The 26,687-nt window shown below is 56.9% G+C and overlaps 8 protein-coding genes across 8 annotated transcripts; 7 read left to right on the top strand and 1 right to left on the bottom strand.

Annotated features, from left to right (window-relative positions):
• Nucleotides 1-1,756: 1,756 nt before the first annotated feature.
• Nucleotides 1,757-2,900, top strand: B0I36DRAFT_240954 (cyclin-like protein; the record flags this gene model as incomplete). The annotated part of the gene is made up of 2 exons (XM_046149802.1): nucleotides 1,757-2,572; nucleotides 2,637-2,900. The coding sequence occupies 2 exons, from the start codon at nucleotides 1,757-1,759 to the stop codon at nucleotides 2,898-2,900; spliced, it is 1,080 nt and encodes a 359-aa protein (XP_046013534.1).
• Nucleotides 2,901-6,246: 3,346 nt separating this feature from the next.
• Nucleotides 6,247-8,155, top strand: B0I36DRAFT_373350 (amino acid permease; the record flags this gene model as incomplete). The annotated part of the gene is made up of 3 exons (XM_046160188.1): nucleotides 6,247-6,417; nucleotides 6,497-7,406; nucleotides 7,572-8,155. 3 exons carry the CDS (start codon nucleotides 6,247-6,249, stop codon nucleotides 8,153-8,155), a joined length of 1,665 nt encoding a protein of 554 aa, XP_046013533.1.
• Nucleotides 8,156-10,122: 1,967 nt separating this feature from the next.
• B0I36DRAFT_99753 (uncharacterized protein) lies at nucleotides 10,123-11,345 on the top strand. The gene is made up of 2 exons (XM_046163712.1): nucleotides 10,123-10,760; nucleotides 10,914-11,345. The coding sequence occupies exons 1-2, from the start codon at nucleotides 10,346-10,348 to the stop codon at nucleotides 11,129-11,131; spliced, it is 633 nt and encodes a 210-aa protein (XP_046013532.1). The 5' UTR covers nucleotides 10,123-10,345; the 3' UTR covers nucleotides 11,132-11,345.
• A 1,179-nt stretch (nucleotides 11,346-12,524) lies between these two features.
• Nucleotides 12,525-15,154, top strand: B0I36DRAFT_361474 (uncharacterized protein; the record flags this gene model as incomplete). Its single annotated transcript, XM_046158483.1, has 3 exons — nucleotides 12,525-12,578; nucleotides 12,702-13,138; nucleotides 14,965-15,154. 3 exons carry the CDS (start codon nucleotides 12,525-12,527, stop codon nucleotides 15,152-15,154), a joined length of 681 nt encoding a protein of 226 aa, XP_046013531.1.
• A 152-nt stretch (nucleotides 15,155-15,306) lies between these two features.
• B0I36DRAFT_319860 (uncharacterized protein) lies at nucleotides 15,307-15,861 on the top strand. Its single transcript, XM_046153470.1, has one exon. The coding sequence runs from the start codon at nucleotides 15,610-15,612 to the stop codon at nucleotides 15,832-15,834; it is 225 nt and encodes a 74-aa protein (XP_046013530.1). The 5' UTR covers nucleotides 15,307-15,609; the 3' UTR covers nucleotides 15,835-15,861.
• A 1,701-nt stretch (nucleotides 15,862-17,562) lies between these two features.
• On the top strand, nucleotides 17,563-19,225 carry B0I36DRAFT_373349 (putative serine dehydratase domain-containing protein; the record flags this gene model as incomplete). The annotated part of the gene is made up of 2 exons (XM_046160187.1): nucleotides 17,563-17,769; nucleotides 17,840-19,225. 2 exons carry the CDS (start codon nucleotides 17,563-17,565, stop codon nucleotides 19,223-19,225), a joined length of 1,593 nt encoding a protein of 530 aa, XP_046013529.1.
• A 959-nt stretch (nucleotides 19,226-20,184) lies between these two features.
• On the bottom strand, nucleotides 20,185-21,254 carry B0I36DRAFT_99730 (uncharacterized protein). Its single transcript, XM_046163711.1, has one exon. It carries the CDS (start codon nucleotides 21,100-21,102, stop codon nucleotides 20,374-20,376), a length of 729 nt encoding a protein of 242 aa, XP_046013528.1. The 5' UTR covers nucleotides 21,103-21,254; the 3' UTR covers nucleotides 20,185-20,373.
• Nucleotides 21,255-22,326: 1,072 nt separating this feature from the next.
• B0I36DRAFT_347875 (uncharacterized protein) lies at nucleotides 22,327-25,592 on the top strand (the record flags this gene model as incomplete). Its single annotated transcript, XM_046156627.1, has 5 exons — nucleotides 22,327-22,392; nucleotides 22,533-22,800; nucleotides 22,848-24,203; nucleotides 24,367-24,703; nucleotides 24,941-25,592. 5 exons carry the CDS (start codon nucleotides 22,327-22,329, stop codon nucleotides 25,590-25,592), a joined length of 2,679 nt encoding a protein of 892 aa, XP_046013527.1.
• Nucleotides 25,593-26,687: the final 1,095 nt, after the last annotated feature.

The raw sequence follows: 26,687 nt of genomic DNA, 5'->3' as shown, positions 1-26,687 counted from the left end.
AACCAGATAACCTCAATCAAGTGCGACCTTGCGAAACATGTTCGTGCCTTTTCCTTTTGGAGCCCCCTTTACCGCGTCTGACCTGAGGCACCTCATCCATGGCTCTCGACCGTTCATACTTAACCCGCCTGGGTCTCCCTTTCCTCCCAGGATGAATGGCTACACTCCTTCCGTTGTCGATTCTTCTGTCGTCCTCGAACTCTGGCTGGCCTTTTCAGCTCCCTTCCCCGCGAAGACAAGCCGACGCGCGAAGACCGGGCGAGCGGTGCACAGAAGCTCACTCGATCGCAGACGGCAAGAATTCTGAATTCGCTACCACCTTGACTTGTCCACACAGCATCCTTTTCAAATCGGCAAACAGACCTACATCGAGCAGTACAGTGCCATGATGTACACCGATCCAATGACGCTCAAGATGACATTGGTCGGAGCGGAAGATGATCTCCAGGCACAAGAGAGCCCTTCGCGAGCTGGAGATGAAGAGCTGTCTCCAGTGTGGGAATCCTCTCCCACTATGAGTCGTTGCGTGCTGATACTGAAACTGACCTAAGGATTTGTAGCCGCCATATGTATTCGTGGTTCGACACTGTCCCGGCTCATTGGCGATTTGGCGTCTTTCGCAGCAGCACGTAAGCAAGACTCTACAGGACTCTAATCACACTCATGGCCGATGCTGATCAGAGCGGACACGTTACCAGAAGCTTTTCAGGTGTACTTGCACATCCTCCCAACGAGGTTCCTTACGATCAACCATCGGGCAGCGAACCTGCCCAAGCCACCATTGTTATCGACCACGCGAGTCCGAATCCAGATCCGACCAACAATGGTCTGGATCCAGCTGCAAATGTTACAGTCAACACGGAGGTCATAAAGGCTTGATGGAAAAGTCAAGTGAGGAGTAAGATGTTAACCACGGATGTGTGGTTCCGCCTTTGGTGGAAGGAACGGCAAAATTCATACAGCGGGAGCTGCGATGCTTGCGTTATGGCCATGTTCGACAATGCCAGTGTGTCAGCGAATCACTGATGGCGTGCTTCTGAAGTTTCACAGATACATTCTCAAAGTGCCCGTTTTCCAGCTTGTCAGTTAAGGACTTGAAGAAGTCCAAAAGCCCACAAGGGAATGGTGATTGCAGATGATGCAAAACAGAGAGTATTATGTCATAACAATTGACATTGACGATTGTGGTTGCTTGGAAGGCTGGGCTGGCCAAACCCACCCGAGGGCGTGAGGTTGAACGAGTCGTACGTAGAAGTAATGGATCGATAATTTGGTATTCATCCACTTACAAGCTCCTAAAATGGACTTTCATGTCTGGCCTAAGCCACGGCGCATGTATTGTTCACCAACTTTCTACGGTTGGTGGAGTGGGGTCCAGGCACCGTGTGGAGTGCGTCTCACTAATGCTGGATTACTGTCCTAGGCAAGCTCTTATCTGCTGTTCGACGTCAATTAGCGGTGCCTCGATGTGATGAAGCTCATCAACGAAGACGTGAGCCTGCACGCTGCAGCTTCCAAAACTTCGCGACACGCGAGCATCAGCACCTCGCGCCTCCCAGCAGCGCAGCCTAGGTACAGGAGAGTCCTCAAGCTTCAAGTAGCACCACGACGAACCTACGACCTTCCCAGGCAGCCTTTACTTGCCTTCGATTCCCGCTAGGGTCATCGAATCACATTGCGATCACGCCTGAGCAACGACCGCGGCTCCTCGAGCAGATCTTCTTTCACGCCCGAATCGACACCTCACCACAGCACCATGGCATCTGAAGACGCCAGGTACCGGCAGACCAGCCAGTACAGGCTATGGTCGTTCTCACCTGCTCAACTAGCCTCTGTCCGTGAGCAAACCAACTCGCTCGCCCGCACAAACATCACAAACCGCCTCAAGGCCTCCTCACCACCCGTCGACCCGCTGCCCGACTTCCTCACGCCCGACGAAGAGCTGACACTGCTCACCTTCTACACGGTCGAGACGCTGCGCGCCGCGACGCACTTCAAGCTGTCTACCGACATCCGCGCAACGGCGGCCATCTTCCTGCGGCGCTTCTACACGACCAACTCGATCATGACATATCCACCGACCGAACTGCTCAAGACGTGCGTCTTCTTCGCTTGCAAGGCCGAGGGCCACTTCATGCGCCTGCAGAAGTTTGTCGACGAGCTGCCCAACACCACTGGCGAGTCTGTGCTTGCCGCGGAATACGTGCTTTGCCAGGCGATCCGCTTCGCATTTGATGTCAAGCACCCTTTCCGGGCCCTGGATGGAGCCATCATGGAGCTTCGCCGGTATGCCATCTTCGCCGAGGACAGGTTGAATCACGCACACATGAATGCTCGTGGCATTCTCAAGTTCAGCCCGCTAGTCACGGACGCGTATTGCCATTTCACACCGAGCCAGATCATGTTTGGTGCTCTGGCCATTACGGATCGCGAGCTCGTGGAGTACATGATGAACCAAGTAATGAGCGGCCAGAGCGACGACGAGAAGGAGAAGGTGTGGACGGTCATCAGTCAATGTGTAGAAACATTGCAAAAAGAACCTCCTGAGCGATTCGAGAATTACTACCGCTCGGTATGTTGACTCCTGAGAGAACAAAGGCGCAGGCGTAAGTGCTAATGAGACAACTTGTGTACAGCCAGAATGCAGCAAGGCCATGAAGCCTCTGATACGCAAGCTCAAGAAGTGCCGCGACCCAGACCGGGTAGATCTTGTCGCACTCCAGAGAGCTCGCAAGGAGCAGGGCATGCAGAAGCCGAAGCCCAAACCAGCCGCAAAAGCAGACGGCGACGTCTTTGGCAGCGCGCTGTCAGAGAAGGATCGTGAGGCGAAGCGACGCCGGGTCGTGGAGAACGGCAAAGGAGTTTCGCAGTCCAATGATCCCTTTGGCGGCGCTCTATGAGATGTTCTCGTTCCTATTGACGCTCGAGTAGCTATCTCACGCCATGAGCGAGCTCGTCGACCCTCACGCGTCACTGGAGACGCGAGTCGTCCAACTAGACCGAGGTTGGGAAGTACAACCGTCGATCCACTCTCAGCTGACACTTCAACCACGGCTGAGGCTGCGACGAGCCGTATTGTCGCAGGAATCCCCTATCTGCCTTTCCGGGGGTGGGGCCGTGCTAAGGCCAGTCTTTCGGGTCAAAACCACCACATCTTGCGAGTCGCCCTGAATATGCTCCTTGCTCGTGCTCGTGGACAGAATGGTTGTAGCACGAGACTCATCGGAGTCCCAACGGCAGCTGGCTGAGTATAGCCGAATAATCGGGCTGAACGCCACGAACTCGAGACTTTCGCTGATTGATCCAGCCTCCAAGCAAATTCAGCTCGTGTTCGAGAGTACTTCACTGGCTCTTTGCCGCCACAGCATTGACTTCACAATCGGCTGGTCGAAGGAAGCGGGATTCCGGATGAAGCTTCACGCAGCGAGACATGGGAGGGCGCGAGGAAGACCATAGAGATGGACAGGTCGCCGTCCAGATCATCCGCAGAACAAGCATGACACGCGCGTCTGCGTTAACATGGGACAAAGCCGCTAATTGAGCTGGCGTCGAGCAGTCCAAGACGAGCGTCTCGCGGTGCTTGGCCGATTTCCTCATCTGGCAGTCGCACGCGGTCCCCTGGTGCCCTGTGCGTGGAAGTGGAGCCCACACACAGCCGCCTTGCCTTGTGCCGCACCGCGCAACGAGGACGACGCCCCAAGGCGCCAGCCGTCGGCCTAGCCGACCACACCAGCCTGCCAGGCACGTTTGATATCCTCCGACCCAGGCGCCATTCGGCGAGCGGGCCTTAGACCACCCCTGTCATCGTCCTGGCCCCTAGGCAGTCCTAGCTCACCGAAGCGACGCCGGCAGACGGCTCGTTCCTGGAGCAACTTCACGTCTGGCCACTGACCACTCTTCATAACGTAAGATTTACTGCAAAGTCGAACCACAACTATCCACACGGTCAACCGGACCACAAGATCTCCGGTGTCTTCCCTTTACTCCAGATGAGCACGAACCCCATGGTCCACATGAGCTTCGCAATCTGGGGTTCAATCTGGGGTCGCATTCCGTGGACATGGAGTTAGACGCAGCTGGCACGCGAGTAACGTGCCTAGGCTGGGCATGTCTTCTAGAAGCGGGCGGCAGAGGTCTCATTAGGCTTGCAGGGGCGGCGGCAGTAGGGGCGCACTCACTGCAGCTTCTGTGGGCCGGACCAGTGCCGTGTGTGTGCCGAAGCCCGCTCCGTCAGTCGAGGCGACGATCAGCCTCAGGCTCGGGCTGCTCAAAGAGATAGTGGCTAATTGGGGGCAGTCATGCAAGGCAGCCAGCCGGGCACGGGCTGCTAGATAGGAGCGATCTCGGGAGTCAAAATGCTAGCTTGCAGGCACCGTTTTGTGGGCCGCCTCACCATCCACAACCTTGCCATGTGCTTGTTAGCCAGAGCATGCACGGACACGTTTGGTTTTCTTATCGAGATGAGGAAATGCCCAGAAGAGGTGTGACAACGTAGCTGAGAATAGACAGCCACGCCGCTATGACTCGTCTGCGCCAGCCCTGCTTGGTAGATGCGACACAAGAGAGATTTGCTTGGAAAAGCTTCGCACGTGAGGAGCTTTTGCTGAGCATATGAGACTGAGATGGTAAAATCCAAACCCGGAGCCGAACGGAACAGTCGCGGTTCGGGCGCAACTGTGTGAGGAGGATGTGTCTGGGGAAGCTTGCGTCATGGTTCCGTGGCTATGCGGATCCCACGACTTCGTGGGTTAATTAATTGCTAGGGAAGACAAGTTCGAAGAGATAGAGATAGAGCCTGAAGATGGAGGTGAAGGTCCTTACCCCAAGGAGGAAGTCCCATCCAGAATGCCATATGATCCAAGACAATCATACAGCTGCAGTGCTGCTTGAGCTGAGTCTTTTCGGAGGCTTGCCAGACGTGTCGGAGGCTGATCCGGCTTTGGTCGGTGATCCGGTGCGTTCCTCAAGTATGCAGTGTATGTGCGGTCTACCGGTAGAGCGGGTTAATGCCTGGCCAGCCCCTTGGCAATGATGCCAACAAGGACAGGTACAGCCGAGACGGGTTGCTGATTGGTCCCACCAGCAGCTAAGCAGTCGATCAGCCACGTTTTGCTTGGCCCGGCGAACCATGGGCCAGTCCTGGACTGTGAGCCAGGTCGGTTATCGGCCGGTCTTGGCGAGAGCCACGCGCTGATGAAACGTTGTTTCCTGGATGATGATGATGATGCTGCTGCTGCTGCTGCTGATCCCCACTTCCCCAAATGTTGCCGAGTGGTGGGTAGTGTGGCCACCACCCTTGTTCTTCGTTATCGAGGCGAGGGGCGGCTCTTGACTCGCTGGGGCGGCCTGCGGGCTTGACATAGCATCAGCGTTATCTTTTCCTTTCCGGGCACCTTTTGCCCGTAAACAGGACAGCGACAGCGCAGCACAGCACTGTGACGCCGCCGTTGCAGGAAACTGGTGCGACCCCAGCTCGCAGGCCTGTCCTTCCCATTAATGATTCACATCACCAGTCTGGTCTGGTGGTTGCGCCCGCCCGACTCATAGCTGGTTAACGTATTTTGGACAAAGGACTGGTTCTGATGGTCACCGTGTCGCACTGCGCTTCTCCTGGTCCCCGGAATTTGGCGTCCTGCTTCGTGGGGCCAGGGGCCTGCTGTTTCTCCAAAATCGCGCCCCCCCTTCTCGCAGCGTTTCTCCCATTAGGATGCCAGTAGAGCTTAGCCAGGTCTTGGCTGCTAGACAAGCCCCCCCGAACCCCCAAAGAAAGGCGAAGTCTCCAGCGGCCCCACCAGATGCTGGGCCCGGGATCGACCAGCAATCGTGCGGCCATGATACGGACGGGCACTTGTTATCTGCTGGCCCCATGTCATACGTGTGAGTGAAGGCAAAACAGGGGAGCTCTCTTGGTCGCTTGTAAGCGAGTCGTGTCCCGGGCGGGAATCCCTTGACGGAGTTGGAGGTCGGGGTGTCTGCTGCACCTTGGGTGTGTGTGCGTGCAAGCATATATGAAGCCATGATCGCCGCAATCTTTGTGCTTCGTTATCTTGGGGCCTTGTCTCTTCGTCTTTCTTTTTCGCCAAGTCCCTCCCGTATTTTCGACAGCGTGGTCTTGCGTTCATGAGCAGTCTGGCTCATTGCTCGGCCTTTGTCGTTATTAGACCCCGACTTATACGACCCCTCGTCCACGTCGACATCTGCACAGGGAATTACGACAGCAACATTTAAATACAAAAGTCGCCCACCATGTCGGGTGAGAAAGAGCTCGGGCTCCGGTCGTCGCAGAGCGACCAGGATGCTGCCGCTGGGACAGCCGTCTTCACCACATCCGAGGGTGTCCTCGAGACCAAGAGAGGTCTGAGCCCTCGTCATGTGCAGCTTATGGCCATTGGTGGCTCCATTGGTGTCGGCCTCTGGGTATGTTGTCCGGGCGTGTGGTTGGCTCTATTGGCGTAAGAAAAACAAAGACTAACCGGAGCGCTGCGCTTGTCAACAGGTCGGTGTCGGCGGTGTTCTCAGCAAGGCTGGGCCTCTGTCTCTGGTCCTCGGATACATGTTCTGGGGCCTGCTCTTCGTCTGGCCTCTGAACTTGTGCGTCGCCGAGATGTGCGCCTACCTCCCGATCCGCGGATCCATCTTCGAACTTGCCTCCCGCTATGTTGACCCGGCTCTCGGTTTCGCCATGGGCTGGACGTATTTCTTCGCCGGAACCATGCTCGTCTGCGTGGAATATTCCGCCGTGTCGACCGTTATTCAGTACTGGAACGCAGACATCAACCCGGCCGCCTGGATCGCGCTCGCCATGGTCTCGTGCGTCGCCGTCAACGTCATCGCCGTCAAGTTTTATGGCGAGTCCGAGTTCATCATGGCCTCGTTCAAGGTCATTCTGCTCTTTGGACTCTGCTTCCTGACGCTAATCACCATGTCGGGTGGCAACCCCAGGCACGACGCTTACGGGTTCCGCAACTGGGGCAACGGCGACTTCATGCACCCGTACTACACAACCGGCTCGACCGGACGCTTCCTCGCATGGTGGGAAGTCGTTATTTACGCGGCCTTTACGATCGCGGGACCGGATATGATTGCCTTGGCCGCTGGTGAAATTCAGAACCCTCGCCGGACGATTCCCCGTGTCGCGAAGCTCGTCTTCTACCGCCTTGTGGGATTCTACGTTGTCGGCGTCCTCTGCGTCGGCATCATCTGCTCCTCGACGGATCCTGGCCTCCTCGGTGCCATCAAGAGCGGAGAGCCCGGCGCTGGTGCCAGTCCTTGGGTCATCGGCATCAAGAACCTGGGTATCGAGGGGCTGCCGTCCGTCATCAACGCGGCGATCCTGCTCAGCGGATGGAGCTGCGGTAATGCCTACTTGTACTCTGCGAGCAGAACTCTCTATGGTCTCGCCAAAGGTTAGTGAAAAAATTCCCAAAAGAATTGAAGCGCTGGGGCTGCCGAAGAAAAAACGAAAAAGAAGAAAGACAACCCCGGATGCGACTCTACCACCCACCCATCAGAACGCCCTCCCCCAGAGCAATTTGCAGGAACTAACATTCTCTCTCTACCCAAATTCACAGATGGCCAAGCTCCCAAGATCTTCCTCAAGTGCACAAAGGCGGGCGTCCCGATCTGGTGCGTGCTCGCCGTGTCCCTGATCACGTGCATCTCGTTCCTGGTGGCCGACAACAACTCGAGCGAGGTGTTTTTCTGGTTCGTCGACCTGACCACGACGGCGCTCATCATGACCTACACCATGATGTACATTGCCTATGTCGGGTGGTACCGCGCCCGCACCGCGCAGGGCATGGACCCGGCCAGCCTTCCCTACCGCGCCCCCTGGGCCCCTTACACGGCGTACGGCGGCCTGAGCCTGGGCGTGCTGCTGCTCATCTTTGTGGGCTGGAACTCGTTTGTGCCCTGGGACACGCGCGACTTTGTGACCAACTACTTTGGCGTGGCATGGGGCGTCTTCATGTTCGTCCTGTGGAAGGTCCTCAAGAAGACCAAGATGGTGAGCCCCGCGGAGGCCGACCTCATCTCGGGCAAGGCCGAGATCGACGAGGAGTGCAGGCACTGGGAGGAGGGCGGCATCGAGGAGAACGAGAAGAAGAGGCTCGCGCAGATGTCGTTTGTCCGGAGATGCTGGGAGCGCATCTGGTAAAAGATGTGTGTTTCCTCTTGGTTACAAAAGAAGGCGGCATGCGGCTATTCCAGTTCGGAAAATGGGTTTGCAATTGGCTAGGAAGGGGCATTTTTTTGCGATTGCCGATGTTCTAGACTACCAGCTGTCTCATTGTCATGCAGGAAATAATCTCACTCAGATAAGCTTGTGTTTCTCGTTCTGTGCTTGTTCTCTCTTGTCCAGCTTGGTATTCTGATGTGGCGGACCAGGCCAGCTGTTTCTATGATGCCTCTGGAATTCTGGCGTCTTAACAGCTGTTCCACCCAAGTCCCAGCGGGCAGACTGTGCCCAATTTATGAAGTTGTATGTATTTGTTCGAGTCAGAGGTATCAGAGGTATCAGATGCCCGTTCGGTACATGGGGAAAATCTCCCCACTGAAACAAAAGGTGCGGGGAGAAGGCGGAGTTCCGGGGCACAGTCAAGCAAAGTGGTTTTCACACGGAGTGCAACATGACAAGGGCGTCTCGTCTTGCTTGTGAAAATGCGCGCGAGAGCGAAATCTGTGGTTCGATGCTTACCTGAAAGTCGGCTTGTCTAGTATCCACACTTTGGAGGCCGCACGAGAAGTAACACCGCATCATGAACAAAGTTGTCCTTGCAGTAGTGCAATACGTGTCTCTGACGATCACCGTTAAGCATTTCTACCCGAGCGGAACGGGCTTGTCTCACCCGAAGCATCTTCTGCATACATATAGTCGGTCGTTCCGCGATTTTGCGGATCAAATGAGACCAGCCTCCAGGATCCGCAGTATTGAATGGGTGCTAAAAACTCAGGGGTGGGGTAGGTACTACGTAGAGGGAGCCCAGATTCAAAGGGGCGGGCCCTCAGGCTAGGACGTAGTTGCGGGAGCCTTGATATGCGCGAATTCGTGAAATCACGTTGAATAGCGGACACAGGTAGTGTTGTGGAAGCAATCAGTAGCTTGATCCGCAGAATTGCGTTACGATTGAACCTGGTGCCCTCGAACCGGGCAAATGACGTGGGAATATTGCTCCCCAGCGGTCTCGTCGTACATGGCGAACGCCACATTGTAGCCTCGTGATGGCGAAAGATTTTGGATGTTTCAGTATGGGCTGCTTACTCTGGAGGGGGCGCCAAGTTTGATGCAGAAATGGTGGCGGTGGCACGCACGGGTGCATGCAGTGTGACCACCAATATTATCTGACGAGCCGCATGAGGAGGGCCCGCAGCGTGACGAGGATTGGCGTGCGTTAAGCGAATGGCGGACGGGGGGGCTTTTCAGCCTGGTGGCAGTGAGCGTGCAGCGTGCAGCGTGCAGAGCCAAAGCAAGGTGTCGCGATGCTCTTGACATTGCCGGGCCGATCCGGAAAGGCTCCCACGAACAGTCCTCACATGAGAGCTCGAAGTACCTCAAGCTCCGTAATCAAGATTGCTGAATACAGGAAGCTTCCGAGACAGTTGGGAGGGCTCTTAGTCAGGTCCCGTCCCAGGCACTCCCGGGGACTGGAGCCTGGAGGTGTCACAATTGCCGTTCCCCACCACCTCCTCTCCCCAGTAGCTCGCCGCGCCGTTGGGCTCCCGGTCGTAACCCCAGCCGACGAGCACCAATCAAACGAGGTCCTAAGCCCTGGGGGCACGCTGCAGCTTGCAGTTGGTATGTCTTACGGGTGTCTTCTAGGCGCTCCTTCCCGGCCGAGGGGCTGCCCAGAGGACGCTCGCCGCAAGGTTCCAAGGTTGCCAGCCGGTGGCGGGCAGCCACTTCACCTCATCTCGAAGCAGCGACCGCCATGCAATTTCCAGCCCCCCCAGCAGCCACGATGCGCCCTCATTCAGCCTTCCCATGTTCTAGGCCCCCAACTGGGGTGGCACGGAGCTTCTGCTCGCCCAGACACCTCAGCTAACCATGTCCGCCCCCAAGGATCGCCCGGCCTCATCCCTGCCTCAGCCCTGCCACCTCCCGTCTTATCGCCCCAGCACGCTCCCCGTCCCTCAAGCCACCTCCCATCCCAGGGGTCTCTGCCGGAGCCAGCGCCTGCCGTCCCCAGACGCTCTCCTCCTCAGCCCGTCGCACACGGCTCTCCTCTGCCCGTCCATCCTCCTCGCATCACGAGAGGACGACACGACATGTCTCGATGCTGCATCCTCCAACCCGCCTGCGTCTTTTGATTGAGCCTGGGCACAAAGACTCGGATCCCGTGCGCCACTCATGATGGCGACCGACATCAGACTTTTCACCCGCCGGCCGCGGAGCGTCCTCTCGCCTCGCGATGAAGGCGAGCACGTCGTCCTGGCCGACTGCAGGACAAAGGACCTGGTCTACTCCTCACAGATGGCCTACTTCAACACCACCTTAGACAACAGTCCCGAGGACATTGCCGTCGTCAAGACAGCCCAGGGACAGACCGCCGTCTGGTTTGGCCAGTCCACCAGCGCCCTCTTCACCGCCACCGGCACCACCTTCAAGGCCGTCCTCAACGGAACGGCAGAGGATGGCGATTTCGTGGGCACCGGCGACAATGGCTACGGCACCTTCTACTGCTACCAGAACTTCTACCAGGACCAGTACATGTACGGCGACTCGACTTGCAACATGGTGGTGGACTGCAATCATAGAGTACCTTGTAAGTACAGTGTGCCCGCCTGGCAGCCACGTCATGCCATATATCTGTGATTGTCCTCTGCATGGCGTCCCCACGACCGTTTCTATATTCTGTCCTGCTCTCTGGAGCTTCTCGGCTGGATCAGGCATGCTGGATGGAGACTGACGAACCGAGGCAGCTGCAACGCCAACCCCTTCTCCATCAACTACTTCATCGAATGCTTTATCTACACCAGCCATCATTGGCATCAGCGTTGGTGCTGGTGTTGCCTGCATATTGCTCGCGCTTGCATCGGGCTACTTTCTGTGGAGACACTATCGTCCCAAGCCCAATGCGCCCACGTCAGCGCAGGATGCGGAGCGCGCAGACCATGGGCACACAACCGGCCATGAGGAGCCGAAGCCAGCCGACAAAGATACGCCGGCTCAGATCCACGAGCTGGCGGCGTATCCTCAAGACAATGAGCCAGCCTACAGCCCAGCAACCGAGATTGACGGCGTGGCAAGGGCAGAAGTGGAGTTCCAACCTGAGAGATTTAGCTTTGGGGATGGAGGCACGAACGACTTTTCAGGGTTTCGGCCTCCCCAAATCCACGAGACGAGCCCAGTACTCGACAAGCTTGACAAGCTCGACAAGTTCGACAAACCAAAAGCGGATGACTAAGCGACAAGCCTTGACGCACGGCGCCGTGGCATTTCCGCCCATGACGCTATTTGGCACGCATATCTAGCATACCCCAGGAACCAGATGACCAGAAAATCCATGACCGAAGCCCCAGACGCGAATCTGAGACTAGCGGGCACACAGCCCGGGAGACAAAATGTCTCAGTTCCCCAGGAAGGGACCATTCTTTCAACGGAGACGCAGACGAGCACGTGAACAGGCCGCGCGCTTCGGGCGGCGGCCGAGTGCTGAGCAGAGCACAGAGTGCATCATGGGACAGTACCTAACTCACGTTGCACAGCGCTCATGCAACTTTTCGCTTCGTGGGCCTCCCAGACGAAAGCGATGCCGACACGCATATTAGTGTCCGGGTGGATCCGGGCACACGCGGCTCTTCGCAAGGGAGGCTGAGACAAACGCAACGACGATCCAGCCAGGGACAGGATTGATGACACTATTGAATCGTACCATCCCGACTCCGTCCATCGGTGGGCCAGTTTCCCGAATTACCTCTCGTTCACGCCAAATATGTCCGCATGCACATCAAGCATGGGAATGAGGCCGGATCTATGCCGCGCTGGTGACGCGGCTTGGCGTGCGTATGTACATTCCAAAACAGCCATGTCTTCTATGTGATTTTCCATTGGGAAGGGGGGGGGAGGCTATTGTAATTCTTAGTGATGGATGATGGGGAGTAGCTTGTTGTATGCTGCTCAGCTTGGATACACCGAAGGTCCATGGCAGCGATCGACAATGCACAATAGCGTGCGTGTGGCTCTCTGGCGCCCTTGGCAGGACCCATTCCTAAGGGAAGGGAGGGCAGTGATATAAGAACGACAAGTCTTGGTGAAATGGGGGAGCGGGTTTTGGAAACTCGGCCGTTAGTCGTATACAACGCAATCACAAAACACTCCTTCTCGCTCCTGAATAACACGGCAGATTGAAAATATCTCCTGGACAGTGAAGCGTCTGATCGACGAGAACTGCCTTGCCAGAAATCTTCACCCTCAAGATCCTTGCAGATTTATCTGCCAACATTTGTCGGCGAAGCGAAGCGGACGCCCGTACGCAGCAAATTGCCTTGGCGCCCTGAAACAGTCGATTTATTGCAAAGACTTCGGCATGAAGACATCAACACTTTCGCTCATCGCGTGCTCACTGGCGGTGCTTACCACGGTGAGTCCCAAATTTCACGCGATTCATCCCTCCCTCAGGCGCGTGTGGCCATGAAGGACCTGGCGATGGCCGCAATGCACGCACTCATACTGACTACGTACCCAACCCCAATTTGCCGCTCAGGCCGCCGCCGCGGACAATGTCAAGCCTCTCCTCCCGCGGCACAACAAGCTCGATGCCAGCAGCGGCGCCGTATTAGCAGGGATCGTGGCAGACAGCACCCACATCATCCACAACACGGCGATGATGACGGCGACGGGGTCCGAGTACTACGCTGCTGCGGTGGCGTCGACGCTGCTTCTCGCGGGGAGCACGCCGCCGCCAACAACCAGTGAGAAGACGCACGCCGAGACGACATCCTCCGCGGGGGCCAGTCATGGTGGTAGCAGTAGTGGTGGCAGCGCGGGCACGGGCACGATGGGGCATGCGACAAGCATCTCGGGCGCTACTACTACTGCGGCGTCGATGACTGCGACGACCAGGAAGGCCACTACAGGCAGTGAGGGCACCGCGGCGGCTACGACGACGGTGCCCACTGGTGTTGTGCATGCTGGTGCTTCGTCGCTTGGAGGAGGAGGAGGGGGGTGGTGGGCGTTGGGTGTGCTTTTGGCTGCGTTGGCTATTTGAGGGTGGTCGTTTTGCTTGCATGTGCCTTATTCGTTTGATGCTGGGGGATTGGATGGATGGAGATTCTCACCAGGGAGATAGAGACCAGATAACCGTGTCGGGTAAGGAGTCATTAATTACGGCCTTGGTATTTCAGCGCCTCTTGGAAGCGCGGAGGGGAGGGTTGCGAGATGGGATTCTTTTTCGGATGAGGAAACCACGAGATGGCGAGAGAGAGTCACAGTCGGCAAGGCAACCAAAGTCTGCACACTCAGGGAGCAGAGTGGATGGGAAAATGTCACGAGGTTCAGAGTTGATCTGATAAGTCTTTGTACGCAGTATTTTTCTCCATCTCTGTCGTCGCGTCGTTGCGTCTTGTGGCTGCCAGGAGGTTTTAGATAGATTTCTCAGACAGGTCAAGAGGTCAAAAAATGAAGAAATGGAATACAAAGCTTTTCGCGCCGTGTTGCGATGCCACTGCACTACCAGAGATTCCTTTGGCCTGTCAGAGAGATGCGAAATCAAACTCCTTTCGCTGGCAGAGATCTTTGCGACTGCGTCAGGTAGCGGGTGAAGGACTACCGGGTTACAGAACGGGCGTCCACGGTCTGCGGGAGCGAGACGGGATGAGGTGTGTGCGACGTTGTGCGACGCAGAAGTCCCAAAGGTGGATGGATGGATCAAGCTCTGCGAACCGAGATGCGATTGCGCTGAGATGGAACGGAGTTTGGGGTATAATACGGACTCTAAAGTGATGTCAGGTGTGATCGTGGAACCGCTTTGTTCAACAGGGCGAGGAAGGTCTCTCTACCTAAGGTAGGTTGGCACGTAGCTCCAGAGTGTGGTGTGCTAGTGTCGGGCAGCAACTGCTGATTGGCTGTGTGTGGGCGAGGGTTGCCTAATCCGGCTCAAGCTTTTTGTGTTCACGATTTGCACCAGACCAGCAGAGTGACCCTCTGTCGCAGATGCTTCTTGGGGCCTGGAAATAGACATTTGGCCCATCAGATCGTTCTCAGCAGTCAAGCACGCGCGGTGGAAGTGCTGCGGTGGCCCCCTTTCCCGGATAAGATGCAGCGATGCAGCCCTACAGGGCCTTTATCACATGGTGCGTGCCCATTGACAAACAAGAATTGAACTCCGCGTTCCTTGGGCTTCACGGTCCGACTCCGTGCGTGGGTTCAAACACGCACGACGACAATAGGCTTGGAAAAGCCCAAGTGCACGGCTCCCAGCGTCGGAATACGAATGACGTGTTGTCTTCGGCGAAGAGCATTGCAGCACGATAAACCAGACATTTCTAGTTTTGTGATGTTTGCGGAACGAGCAGCGAGGCTGCGCGCACATTATCATGTGACATCTGGTCGACTTGCGACAAACCTTGGAAGTGCTGAGGTATGCCAAGCCGAATTAAACATCGCGGAGAATTCAAAGCCTCGTGGTTTCGGGCAATTTGTGTCTAAGCACACGCGCCAACAGGGCGGCCAGCCTGCCATGCTTGGCGAATGCTTGAGGGCCTGTTATTGCTTGTGGTCTGTGGAGCCTTGACAGCTTCTTTGCCACCGCGCATTGCTCCTAGGTCTGCACCAGTACATGTGATGGTGATTGAAATGGCAGAGGCTATGCGGTTCTTCGCAGTAGATCTCAGATCGCGCTCAGATCAGTTACTCAAAAGGAGCACAGAAGTAGCATCCATGATTTTGTTTCAGCCCCCAGAGCACAGGTTCTGTTCCAACGACCAGTCCACCCGTGGACGCTCCATATAAGCTTGGTTCGGCACCAGGATCGACAGCGCCATCTCGGCCGAGATGGAGGCCATCCGCAGCTTTGTCGGCCAGTTCCTCACCCCGCTGCAGGGGCTCGCCGACGCGGTAAAGATCGCGGGTAATCGCGGTAACCTGCAGGCTGTTGCCTTCGGCACGGTCCTTGCCCAGCTGCTGCCCATCATCCAGACTCTGGTCGGCGCTATCTAGTTTCATAGGGGAAGGCTGTGATATCTAGGACTTGGTTCTAGTCTAGAACAACTTTGTAGGCTGATGTGGAACAAATATATTGCGAAGATTGAGACCTCTAAACATCTAAACCTCTAGATCTCTATATCTCTAAACCTCGGGGAATTATACTACCCAGTCAGTTCAGAAATCCGACCATGCCCTTAGGCTTGCATGGAGTGGCTGCAGACCACGGAAGCGGGGCATCGAGCCATGCCAGCTCTGTTTTTCTCAGGATAGATGAGCGCATGCGGCTTCTGTGCCGCATTGAACGGCTTGATATCCGGGTCCAGGATTGATCTCGTGTGGTTGTGAGCCTCTGGGCTCCGTCCTGATGCAACAATGCCTGGCCCCCACTTGCAGCAGAGGAGACGAATTACGTTCTCTGCCTGGGTTGCGGAGGCGATCCTTCCGGGCTTTTCCTGGCCCTGATCTCGATGAGTTATCGTGTGGCCTTTGTGGTCTTGGGAGTCCTCGTCGGATTCATCAGACTCGGACTCGCCATTGAAGCGCTCATAGAATTTGAACTTGGTCAGGAGCTCCGGAACAGACACGTTGGTGTCGATGATGTCAATGTCTACATGCACGTTGAAGTTTTTGCGTGCTTCAACGTGGCTGGGTCGAGTCTGCCGAGAGTTGCCTTGAAGGTGAAGATGCGGTGATGGTGGCCGACGATTTGGATCGTTTCATTGCGCTTGCTGTATGCGAGGAGGGCGCGAGAGCTGCTGGCATTTTTCCACCGTCCAGCAGAAACGTTTTGTTTCCCTTCGTCTTCACTTGGATCCGTGTCATTGACCTCTGGCAAGAGCGTACTGATTCTGGCTCGTTTGATGGGTCGAGATACAACCTTGTCTTTCTTGTCCTTGTCGCTGTTCTCGTCTGGAAAGGTCTCGTACACGCCGACACGGGTCGTTGCAGGCAAGACGCGTTGGGACCTGCTGACTCGGCGGGCGAGTTCCTCATATTCAGCGATATTGCTGATGCCTCTGGCTGCCTTGGTGGCAGCGGCCCGTTCTGCTCAACCAGAGTCTATTACAGATCGGTTAGAACAGACAAGCAGGAAACAATGATGTGACAACTTCTGACCTCGGGTGGACATCTTGACGGAGCAGGCGGATGCCTGTCGAGGACATTCCAGATGGGACGAGGACGAGCAAGGACGGCAGGCTTCGAGTCTAGTGCGACTTATTCGAGTAATCTTCGGGGACCTCCGCAGGCAGGCAGCAGACAACTTCTTGTGGCAACACGGATGGGCCGAGGATAGTGCGCGAGGCAGGTTCTACCAGACAACGATGAGGAGCTTGGTTGTCGCTGGCATGACTGGCGACAGTTGGGAAATCAACGACCACAAACAATTTCGAAAAGCGAGGGCGGAAGAATTTTCGTGTGCACATGACGCTGCACGACAAACGGAGTGGCTCGATCAGGTCTGGTGCCGCCATTCTACTCGCCAGCCACTTGCTTACGACCTCTGCACCTCTGAAAACGCCAGCAGGGAACAGGCATGGTGGGAAGGAGAAGAGCCAGCGCCTGAACACAGGCTGGAAATCTCCCTAGAAGAGGACAGGGAGTATGGGCATAGCATCAACAGATAGGACAGACGCGGTCGCGTTCGTTGGAGCGCTTGTCACGCGGGCAGACGGGCACATGCTGTCGCATTAAAAGGGACAAGCTGGGGGACACGAGCCAAGATAAAAGCCACGTTCTGCCTAACAGGGCGATGCTATCACATTGCAAACCACTTGCACAGGATTCACCATTACCAACATGACAAGGTACGCCAGTGAGTTACGATGTTCTGGATCGAAGTGACGGATTTGCCATGTTGAGGACTGTGGCTACAGCCAGTCATGCACTGGGCATGTGTGCATCGGCAGTAGCCTGTGGGGTCGCTCTTGTTGTCAGTGCCGCTCCTTCCTGGCCTAGGCACGATCCAAGTAGCGTAGCTGCAATTGTCTCTTGCTTGGTTGCCCCACGGCGTGCATCGACTGTGACGTGCGGCGATTCATCAACCGCCGACCTTGTCGATTGGTTGGTTGGCAGACAGGCAGACAGACCATCGCCGACACCGGCCCTGGCCCGGATGGTGGGGCTGCCTTTGCCTTACGGACGGCGGTCCCGGAGCCGGCGGGCCAGGCACGGAGTTCGGGGCGCGGGGCCAGGACCCTGGACTGAACCCATACGAATGGTGGCGCCCTCCGGCTACAAGCCCGTCAGTCACACATGCATACACACACACACACTGGGCCCAAGTTGCGGCCTTTTCCTTGGGTCTTTGATGATTCTCTTTTTTTCTCCTTCTGACCCAAACATCCTCTCCCTGACCCAACCACAGTCACTTGGACGACAGAAACACATCAACGAGTGGAACAGACACACAGAGACAAGGAATGGCTTCATTCGCAGCCTCTGTCCCGCAGCGCAGCGCGCCGACTCGCGAGGAGCTGTGCAGGCTGTTTGTGGGCAAGACAGTGGGCGAGGTGCCCAAGCCGGCGGCCATCATGGACGTCGCCGTGGCCCGGCGCAACTGCGCGGCCGTCGACAAGGCCGTGGCTGCGCTGGGCGTGGGCTTCCGCGCACACATCAAGACTCACAAGGTACGAGGGAAGGGAACAGTCTACGATCGACACGAGGGACACTTCCATGGCTGACAGACACCAACAACAGACTACAGAGCTCACCCGCCTGCAGGTGCAGAACCTCGGCCCCTCGCAGCCCATCAACCTCGTCGCCTCGACGCTGGCCGAGATTGAGCACCTGGTGCCCCTCATCGCCGAGTACGCGTCTGCCGGCCGCAGCGTCAACATCCTCTACGGAATTCCCCTCCCGCCCTCGCAGGTCAGCCGCCTCGCCCACATCGCCCGGCGCATCGGCGTCCCGGGCTCCATCTCGGTCCTCGTCGACCACCCGGCCCAGCTCGAGCCCCTCGCCACCACCTTCCACGACACGGCCGGCTTCCCAGTAAAGGTCTTTATCAAGGTCGACACGGGCTACCACCGCGCCGGCCTGCCCCCCGCGGCGCTCAACAAGGGTGGCCTCATTGACAGGATCGCCCAGCTCAACACCAAGGTCGAGTTTCTGGGTCTTTACTCGCACAGCAGCCTCAGCTACAACGGAAACACCCCGCGGGACGCCATGGACGCCCTCGCGGGGGAGATTGACGGCTGCATGCAGGCCCTGCGCGACTGCGGCGCCGCGTTTGCCTCCCTGGCCGCCACCACCACGAGCCAGAAGCAACAGAGACAACTGGTCATCAGCGTCGGCGCCTCCCCGCAGATCATCTCCGTGGGCAACCTGCTCTCGTCGTCGTCGTCCTCATCGTCATCCTCGGCGGCGGACAGCGACAGCGCAAACCTCCGCAGATCCATCGCCGCCGTCTCGTCATCGCCATCGTCATCAACAGACAGCAGCAGCTCCTTTACCACGACCCTCGAGCTCCACGCGGGCGTCTACGCGGTCCGCGACATCCAGCAGCTCGCCACCAACGCCGTGCCTCCTTCTTCGTCGCCTTCGTCTGGTACCGCATCCGAGACAACATCAAGCACGACAGCCACCACCACCACCACTGCAGAGCTGTACCACATCGACGAGCCCGAGGCCCACGTCGCCTTCAGCGTCGCGGCAGAGGTGTGCAGCGTGTACAACGACCATGAGCGCGCCGAGCCCGAGGCCCTCATCGCCGTCGGCGTTCTGGGCTTGGGCAGGGAGCCGTGCAAGATGTACCCCGGCTGGGGCATCCTGGGCACCCAGGGCGTGGACGGCAGCGGCAGCGGCGGCAGGAGGATCATGATTAGCAGGATCAGCCAGGAGCACGGGATCGCGGCGTGGTTGCCACCTACAAGTGAGGCAGGGGCGGGAAGGGGCGCCCGTGGTGAAGAACATGTCCTCCCGCCACTGCCGCTCGAGGTCGGCCAGGTCGTCCGCGTGTATCCGAACCACGCGTGCATCACGGGCGCCATGTACGGGTGGTACCTGGTCGTTGACTCGGACGAAAAGGATCCAGGGGCCGGGGAGGTGGTCCGGGATGTGTGGGTGCGTGCTTCGGGATGGTAGACTTGCTGATGAGATGATACACACACACACACAAACACGCACAGAGAGGGAAAGAGAGATAGAGAGATAGAATAGCAATACAGAGGAGAGTTTGCTAGACACGCATTGGGCTTCAGGTTCATACAATCACAACGCAGTCAGCCAGTGGCAGGACGTGTCCTCCTATCGTGTCATGGTCTTGAAAACTGCCGATCGTGGGAACCCACCCAGCGAGATTCTGTTGTCGTTTGCTGCTCGTGGCCTACCAGGAATTGCCCCCAAACCTAAAATCACACAACGTAGACAGGAGACATCGCAGAGACGCCCGGGAAAACGATGCTTGCGTGTAAAGAGACCCGAAGATCTATTTACGTTGCTGATTCTGAAGTGTCTTTTCCTAAGAGGACAGACTCCACGCCCATAATAGCTATCACTTTAACCTCATTCCTGCGAGTGGCCCCGTCTCTTGGTTGTCAAATCCGACGAACGGCATCGGCACAACTCGGAGTTACGTGATGTCATCATCGGCGGTGAAAAAAAAAAAGAAGCTTTTACCGGTTAGCTTGAAGATGACAAACCGGTCTAGATGCTCCCGGGCCAGAAATAGCCATGCAAGGTGCAGGGGATCCTTTCCCCTTAGACCCGGGATCTCACCACCACTCAATCCAGTGAAGGGAGCACACCGCATAAAGAAGATACTGCAAGAATGCAACACGAGCTGACTAATACTCATCACGAATAATCGTGCGCGTATGGGTAGCGAAATACTGCTTGCATGCTTTACATGCATGTACGAAGCATTGGGCCTGGCACCCCAAGGCCCAGCATGCTGGTCTTGGGCACATCGTCCCCGTATCACGACTGTTGTCGTTGGTACGCCAGATAGACTGAGCAAGTCCCCATGACAGAGTCGTGTAGCGGCACAGTCACTCGCCTTGTGAGTCGCAAGGTAACCTTCACATCGAACTTGGTGTCTCGACACGAGGTCGTTCCTCGAGGCTAGGGAAGGGTGGAACGTTACCCGCTCGACGAACGGGAGGGATGTAGCCGTGTTCCAGAGGGCCGGAGAGTGGCCCGTTGTTTCCTCCAATGCTGAATGCGGTGGCGTCCGTGGCTACACCACATCCCTAGCCCGGCATGGGAAACTCCCGAGGCGGCCATCTCCGGCGTCATGCATGCATGCATGGAGAAAATGCACATTTGTTAAGCTCGGTTTTTGCGCGATTCTCCAACAGATCGCTCGCTGCACATAAAGACAAGACTTGCGCGGAAGAGGCAACAGGATGACGAAGCCGGCAACAAGTACCCCTGCATCCCACCGGCAACGCCATCTGTGGGAGCTCACGGCTCGGTGTGGCTGGCATAGGTGAGCCTCCACACGCGACGACAGCAGGGTCGCACAGAGGTGGAGTAGGGACTTTCACAGCTATCTGCCCAGCCTCATAAGGCTGAAGCTTGGAGTGCAAGAGAGTATAGTGTCGAGTCGTGGCACCTTGTCGACTTCCGAACATCTTGGCGTCCGGCGTTCCCCACACCCATAGCGGCAGTATGCGCAAGATGCGTCTTTGGGGGCATGGCGTGTCCCGGACCCGGGCGCGGCCCCGAGGACAAGGCTCAGGACGACATGGCCTCGTTGGGGGCTGATTATCAGTGCCCTGTTGGGTGATGTCACCCGAGTCAGCATAGCATAAGGAACGCCACTGCTTGACACCGATGCAAGTATTGGAGATATACAGGTGTGGGAGGCTGCAGCCACCTGTGCTGACGAAACACAATGCTCGGATTGATCGAGACCATTGCACGCGGGGAACAGGGGTCCCGAAGCAGTCAGCCCTCCAACGGTAAGATTGGACTCCTTGTATGATCCATCTCCTCAAATTCGTGGTGTACCACCGCATGCTCGGGCCGCCAAAGGATTGGGTGGACCCAGCACAGGGTCTCGACGTTGAGAGGCCCTGCAGGTGAAAGCAAGCCACGTCCACAATGCCGGAGAAACCCCCTGTACAGACCAGTGGAAGAGAGTGCTGCTTCTACAGAAACAAACTATCGACTTCCAGATCGAGCGTGGTGGTGTTGAGGGGCAACAGTAACGCTGGGCCCAGTAATCCATACAGCAGTGGGTGGTACAAGTCCCGATGTCGTAATGGACTGCTTGGTTCTCATGTCTAAGAAAGCGCTCGTAATCGGTGAAGTGCAGCACTGATGATGGCGTCGTTGCGAAAGCGAGGCCATCCCAGCGGCATCGCGAAAGGCATATCATCGCTTGCTCGAGGAATGTCGTGGCCACCGCCCCGAGGCAGGTCCACATCTCTCAAGCTGAACGCCTCCCTGCTCAACGAACTAGACGTCGGTCAATGATTGACGATGCTGCACTGTTGTTCCTTGTCGAACCTCGACTCGACAGACCTTGGACTTTCAGTTATTGCAAAAATGCAGTTTTGCCGAGCTTAGCCCCTTCTGGGAGCCTGTTGTAACAAGCCAGACGAGTATGCCGTAGGCATCCCGCGTTGTGTCATGCTTGTTGGCCAGCATGGGTCGTTGTCAAGGACACGAGTGGGCGGGAGTGGTTGAGGCGTGGCAGACTGGTTGCATTGCGCGTGTGGGGCAGTGCCGTAGTGCTGCACTTCAGGGTTCTCTCTGCCGCGCCTGGTGTCAAGTCCACGTGCCAACCCACCACGCTCCAACTTCATTCAGGTCATCGGTCTGTGTGGCAGGGCTCACCACCACTGTTGGACAAGCGACCGAGCATGTCAAAGCGGCTGAGTCGCGCACGCACTGAGTGCTTCAGCGATGGGCTGCTCGCCGTCAAGCCGTACATAAGGACGACTGATCGCAACCACAATGGCGTCCCCACCAAGCCAGCACCAGCTGGTTTACCGCCCGCAAGCCAACGAGACCAAGCCCGGGGCAGGCTCTCGCGATGAGTTCTGCGTAGACAGCATGACACGAACACAACCTCAGAGGAAGAGAGCCTGGGGGCCCAAGGGGCGATCCGGTATGCACGCAGAAAGGCGATTGCTATCGTGGCTCAACACTGACAGTGGTGGTAGGTTGTCGTGAGTGCAAACAAGGCCACCATAAATGCGACGAACAAAAACCGGCATGCTCTCGGTGCCTGCAGAATGGCCGGTCTTGCGTGTATTCGGCAAGTCTCCCGAGACACGGCCAACAAATTGGAGCGCAAGAATGTAAGCAGGCGTGGCTATCTCTGGCAAGCTGCCATGCGAGGGCGTTCGTGCTTGCAAGTCCGATCCGAGCTTCGTCGACGTGGCTTGATTCCAAGTATGGCATATACTTTGATCACTTCCGATATCACGTTGCGTACCAGCTCGGCGCAAACGCCTTCAGCGATTTCTGGCGCCGTTGCGTACTCAGAGAGAGTGCGCGTGACAAATGCATCATGAATGCGATTCTTGCTCTTGGCAGCCTCGACAGAGCACGGAAATGCGATCCTCTGGCTGCGTCCACGCCTTTGTTCACAGCGCTGCCGTCGCCGAGCAGACATCGTGTACGAGCCTCCATTCCTGATCATTATCCACAGGCGTTGTCGCTGTACGCCAAAGCGCTAGGGGAATTCCGCCGTCGCGTTGCGTTGGGTGCAGTCCCCCGAGGACTACTCTCATCGTGACACTGCTCCTGGTAGCCTTTGAGCATCTTCATGGCAACACAGAAGCGGTCGACAAGCTCACTTCCAAGGCCCTTGCTCTCTTGAAAAACGAGGCTGTGTTGCCCTCACACAGCGGGTGGGATGCTGGCAGCGATTCGATACCTGACCAAGGCCTAGCCCCGACCATCGCGGCCGACCTCGATGATGACGGTGTTCGCGTCGCGGAAATGCTGCTCGAACGCATGGTCAGCCTGAATGCGCTTTACACTCCCTTGTATCCACGGTGTAATGCCCTGACTCACGCACGCATTATTGCCACAAAAAAAGAATCGAAGCCGGGCAGGTACTCGTTGTCATATCTGGACAAGCACTCAACGCTGTCCGAGATCGAATCTGCCTGGATGTCGTTCCTCACTGCTTTTGGCACGTGGATTCAAGATGCGCACCAAGCCGGCTTAAAGGCGTATGCCAGCAAGGTCGCCATTGACGATGAGTTGCTGACAGAGCAAGCACACTACAAGGACCAGCTCGAATTTTTCCTGGACGTTGTTCGACAGCGACTGGAAAAGAATGCCCCGATTCTGCAGGCTGAGGCCAGAAATGGTTTGGATTTACCAGAACACCTGGAGGCGAAGATGCTCACGGCGGGGCTCACTGATGCTGAAAGATTCACTCTTGAGCGTATCCTTATTGCTGCTCAGACTGGATACATAACTATTTCGTCATCAACTGATCCAACTGCGAGCACGTGGGACACCTTTAAGAGTACCATACTTGATGTGCTCGATCGTGTAAGCGGAGTCCTGGACTCTTTATCTCCAGAGGCTCGCGAGTCTGGTGTGCTCTATGACGATATTCTGGGTGTTTCGGCGCACCTGGCCATCGAAAGTCGTGACTACGACGTGCGCAGGAAAGCCATGGCCCGGTGGGCGAGGATGCTGAGTCCGCGGTCCAGCTGGGAAAACAAGAGCTGTTTCATGGCTGCCACGGCACTTATATCCGTGGAGGAGGCAGGGAGACTCTCGGGTAACGCGTCGTATGCTGACACCGCGACGGAAGGCTCCCGTCACGCTGATTCCGATGCCGAGGTGGACGTGGATTTCACAAGTCGAGAAGCCTCAGGAAACCCGACGGCTGCCAAAGAGGCGAGTGGGCATGGCGTCATACCCATCGAGGCTCAGTATAAGTGGATCGGTGGCATATGGGATGAATCGTACACGACGTACACGGTGATTCTGAGGTCAAAGGTCCGTGCAGGCATGGTAGCGAACGGCGCTGATCCGGGTGCTGCGGAGGAAGACACAAAGATTGTGCTTGACCTTGGAGATTTCCATTTCGGTGGGAATGGCAATGAGAGCCTCCAGGCAGTGGAACGACTGCAGAGGTATCTTGGTAGGTGAGACGACCTGATACGAAACCTCTGTTGTGTTGCTGAGGAAGCTTGCCGCCGTAGTTGATTATGGGGGAAAGCTGCACGTGTGATATAATGGCAGATGACCAGTTCACCATCAGCATGGCCGACGGACTTGCGGTTGATGTTGAGGTTGTTGCCTAGCTTGTGACAGCCCCGTTCGCGGCATGGTGACGCTTGGCGAGAGCCAAATTCTGCGTGGTCATTCGGCCTTGCTGGATGGAGGCGCAATGGCGAGCATTGATCCTGGCACCCTTGTTTCCAGGCTGGAAGGACGACGCGCCGCTCGGCGCAATGGCGAATTTGGCTTTGAGAATGCGCCGAAACGCGGCTGCCTTTGGTCTATTCCACCACGAAGGGCCATGGGGTCTCAGATGAAGTTGAGCATAGAACAGTGGCGCACTGGCCAGGTATTCTCGTGCTCGTCAAACGGCACGGCAAGGGCAAAGCAAGGGTCGAGTACGTTTTCGAGGTCGCAGAGGTGAGGGGGTTTCGATAAATGCCAGGTGCTCTGCTCACTGCGAGTGAAGGTTGTCAGTCCCGTTGAGCTGCGAGGCTCATTCACCAAGATTTGGTTGTCACAGTTCCGTTCTGGGATCGTGGCTTCCCGTCATGTCGTCGTCCCTCGCGCGTGCTCTTGCCTGAGGTGGCTCTAGTGCGAAGCCAGTCACAGTGCGTAAACCGTGCTGGCAACGCTACACTAACGTACGCTGTCAAGCAGTGCCTGGACCGTTGCCCACCGACCCTCCAAGGTTGTTTTGAGACACAAACTACGTGAGAAGCACTCGAGCATCCAGCCGCCCCGGAACGCTCCCAGCTCTAGAAACAGCGACACCCATGATGTGACCATGGACAGCCGGCTGCGCATGCACCGACGATGTATCGCAGGGCCCGACAGCGTCGGCTCGACGACGACAGGGACCCCGAACTGTGACTGTCCCTCGGACCCCCGAGCAAGACCGACTGGAACGCATCCCTGCAACCCTTGGCCAGCCTTCTCCAGAGCTTGGCAGCCTTGGCCTGACGTCCTCGATTTGCAACCTGGCTCCAGATCGCCAATGCTTGCGTCCCAGGGCAGCTCTCCTGTCCCTGGCCAGATCGGATCCAGCTCCATCGACCACGGCCACCGAGCTTGTCGGCCTGCGGCATCTACCAACACCGCTTCGAGGCCAGCAGACACGGCGCACCCGCCAGCTGCCCGTCTGGACAAACCCGTCCACTGGGACCACCGGAGCATGCTAGTCAGGGCTTTGGTCCGTGGCATTGGGCATAGGCCAAGGATTGTGACATTGCGGCGCACCATGGGAGAAATTGTCGGTCAAAACTGGCCGCCCTGGCGACTGCACCAGGTCCCGGGCAAGCAGGTCTGAGCGGGCCTGCATGTCAGACAGAGCTGAGCCCCGCAAGTCAAGAAGCCGTCCCCACTACGGGAAGCACCCCTGTCTGCCTCTCTTTGCCGGATCTTCCTCACATTCCTCGATCGCCCGCATCAGTCGTCCTTTGTTCTGTCTGTCTGCTTCGGCTGTTTCTGGCCGAACAGGGCAGGACGTCCAGCGAACCGGCAGGGATCTCCTACCCCAGATCAAACCTTGATTCCCATGGCGTCTCCATCCAACCACTAACCTCAGTTTCAGCTTGAAAAGCCTGCCAAGACACCACGACACGCCTCTCGGCAACCGCTGCCGGTCCCAGCAATCCAGGACATGAGCAACAAGCACAGCCTCACGAATGACGCATCATGTTATGCATGCTTCCGTTGATCGAACTTGAGCCGCTGGTTGACAGTCACCGTTTGCTGCTATATGCGTGGTTGGAAAGATGGCATGTCAACAGTATGAGCAGCTAGCTGGAGACGGCCCATGGAAATTTCTCCATCCGAGAGGCAGCTTCTGGAACAAATGCATGGCCCGGATTCCCAAAGCGAGCCCTAACGCGGAAGCCGGTTAACTGCCAGGGGCAAGCTGCTTGTTTGGCGCAGCGGTGTGGTCAGGGGTAGGGTCGTTTCTGACGACATTGACTTTTGTCCCGGGCCCTCTCTACTGGAACGCGAGCTCGGGAAGAGTGTCGAATCCAGCCAGTGACACTAATAGTATCCTGCCACTAAGGACCCTGTTGGGCATGCAGCGCTGTGCTAACGTGAGTCCAGCCATTGCTAGTCGCGCATGTCACATTGGCTGGTCGGAAGGGACGGCCTGGAGAGCTCGTCAAAGCACATGGCGTGACAGAGAGGACATCTGACAAAAGCATTACCTGCTGCGCCTCCCCGCATTTGATCCCCATCCTAGCCTCTAGGGTGTACCCGCTTGCCACTCCGGGTGCGCTTGCTAGCCACCAGACGCTGTCATTGGGTCGATGGTCGACACCCTGTACGAGCCAGGGTTGGTCCACAACGAAATCGAGACATACACAAGCCAGCTTCATGGGCATGTTTACATCATGACCTTCACCTTTGCGCGTTGCAAGTG

Source organism: Microdochium trichocladiopsis (assembly GCF_020744255.1).
Source record: "Microdochium trichocladiopsis strain MPI-CAGE-CH-0230 chromosome Unknown B0I36scaffold_4, whole genome shotgun sequence".
Lineage (NCBI taxonomy): Eukaryota > Fungi > Ascomycota > Sordariomycetes > Xylariales > Microdochiaceae > Microdochium > Microdochium trichocladiopsis.
The sequence above is the reverse complement of the archived record's forward strand: the minus strand, read 5'-3'. Positions and strand labels throughout refer to the sequence as shown.

What these genes read in the sequence shown, in the direction of transcription:
- B0I36DRAFT_99753 (XM_046163712.1), top strand. Translation starts at nt 10,346, where the DNA reads ATGATGGCGACCGACATCAGACTTTTCACCCGCCGGCCGCGGAGCGTC. An exon ending in CTGCAATCATAGAGTACCTT is followed by an intron (nt 10,761 to 10,913) that starts GTAAGTACAGTG and finishes TGACGAACCGAG; the next exon opens with GCAGCTGCAACGCCAACCCC.
- B0I36DRAFT_319860 (XM_046153470.1), top strand. Translation starts at nt 15,610, where the DNA reads ATGAGTTATCGTGTGGCCTTTGTGGTCTTGGGAGTCCTCGTCGGATTC.
- B0I36DRAFT_99730 (XM_046163711.1), bottom strand. Translation starts at nt 21,102, where the DNA reads ATGCGGTGGTACACCACGAATTTGAGGAGATGGATCATACAAGGAGTC.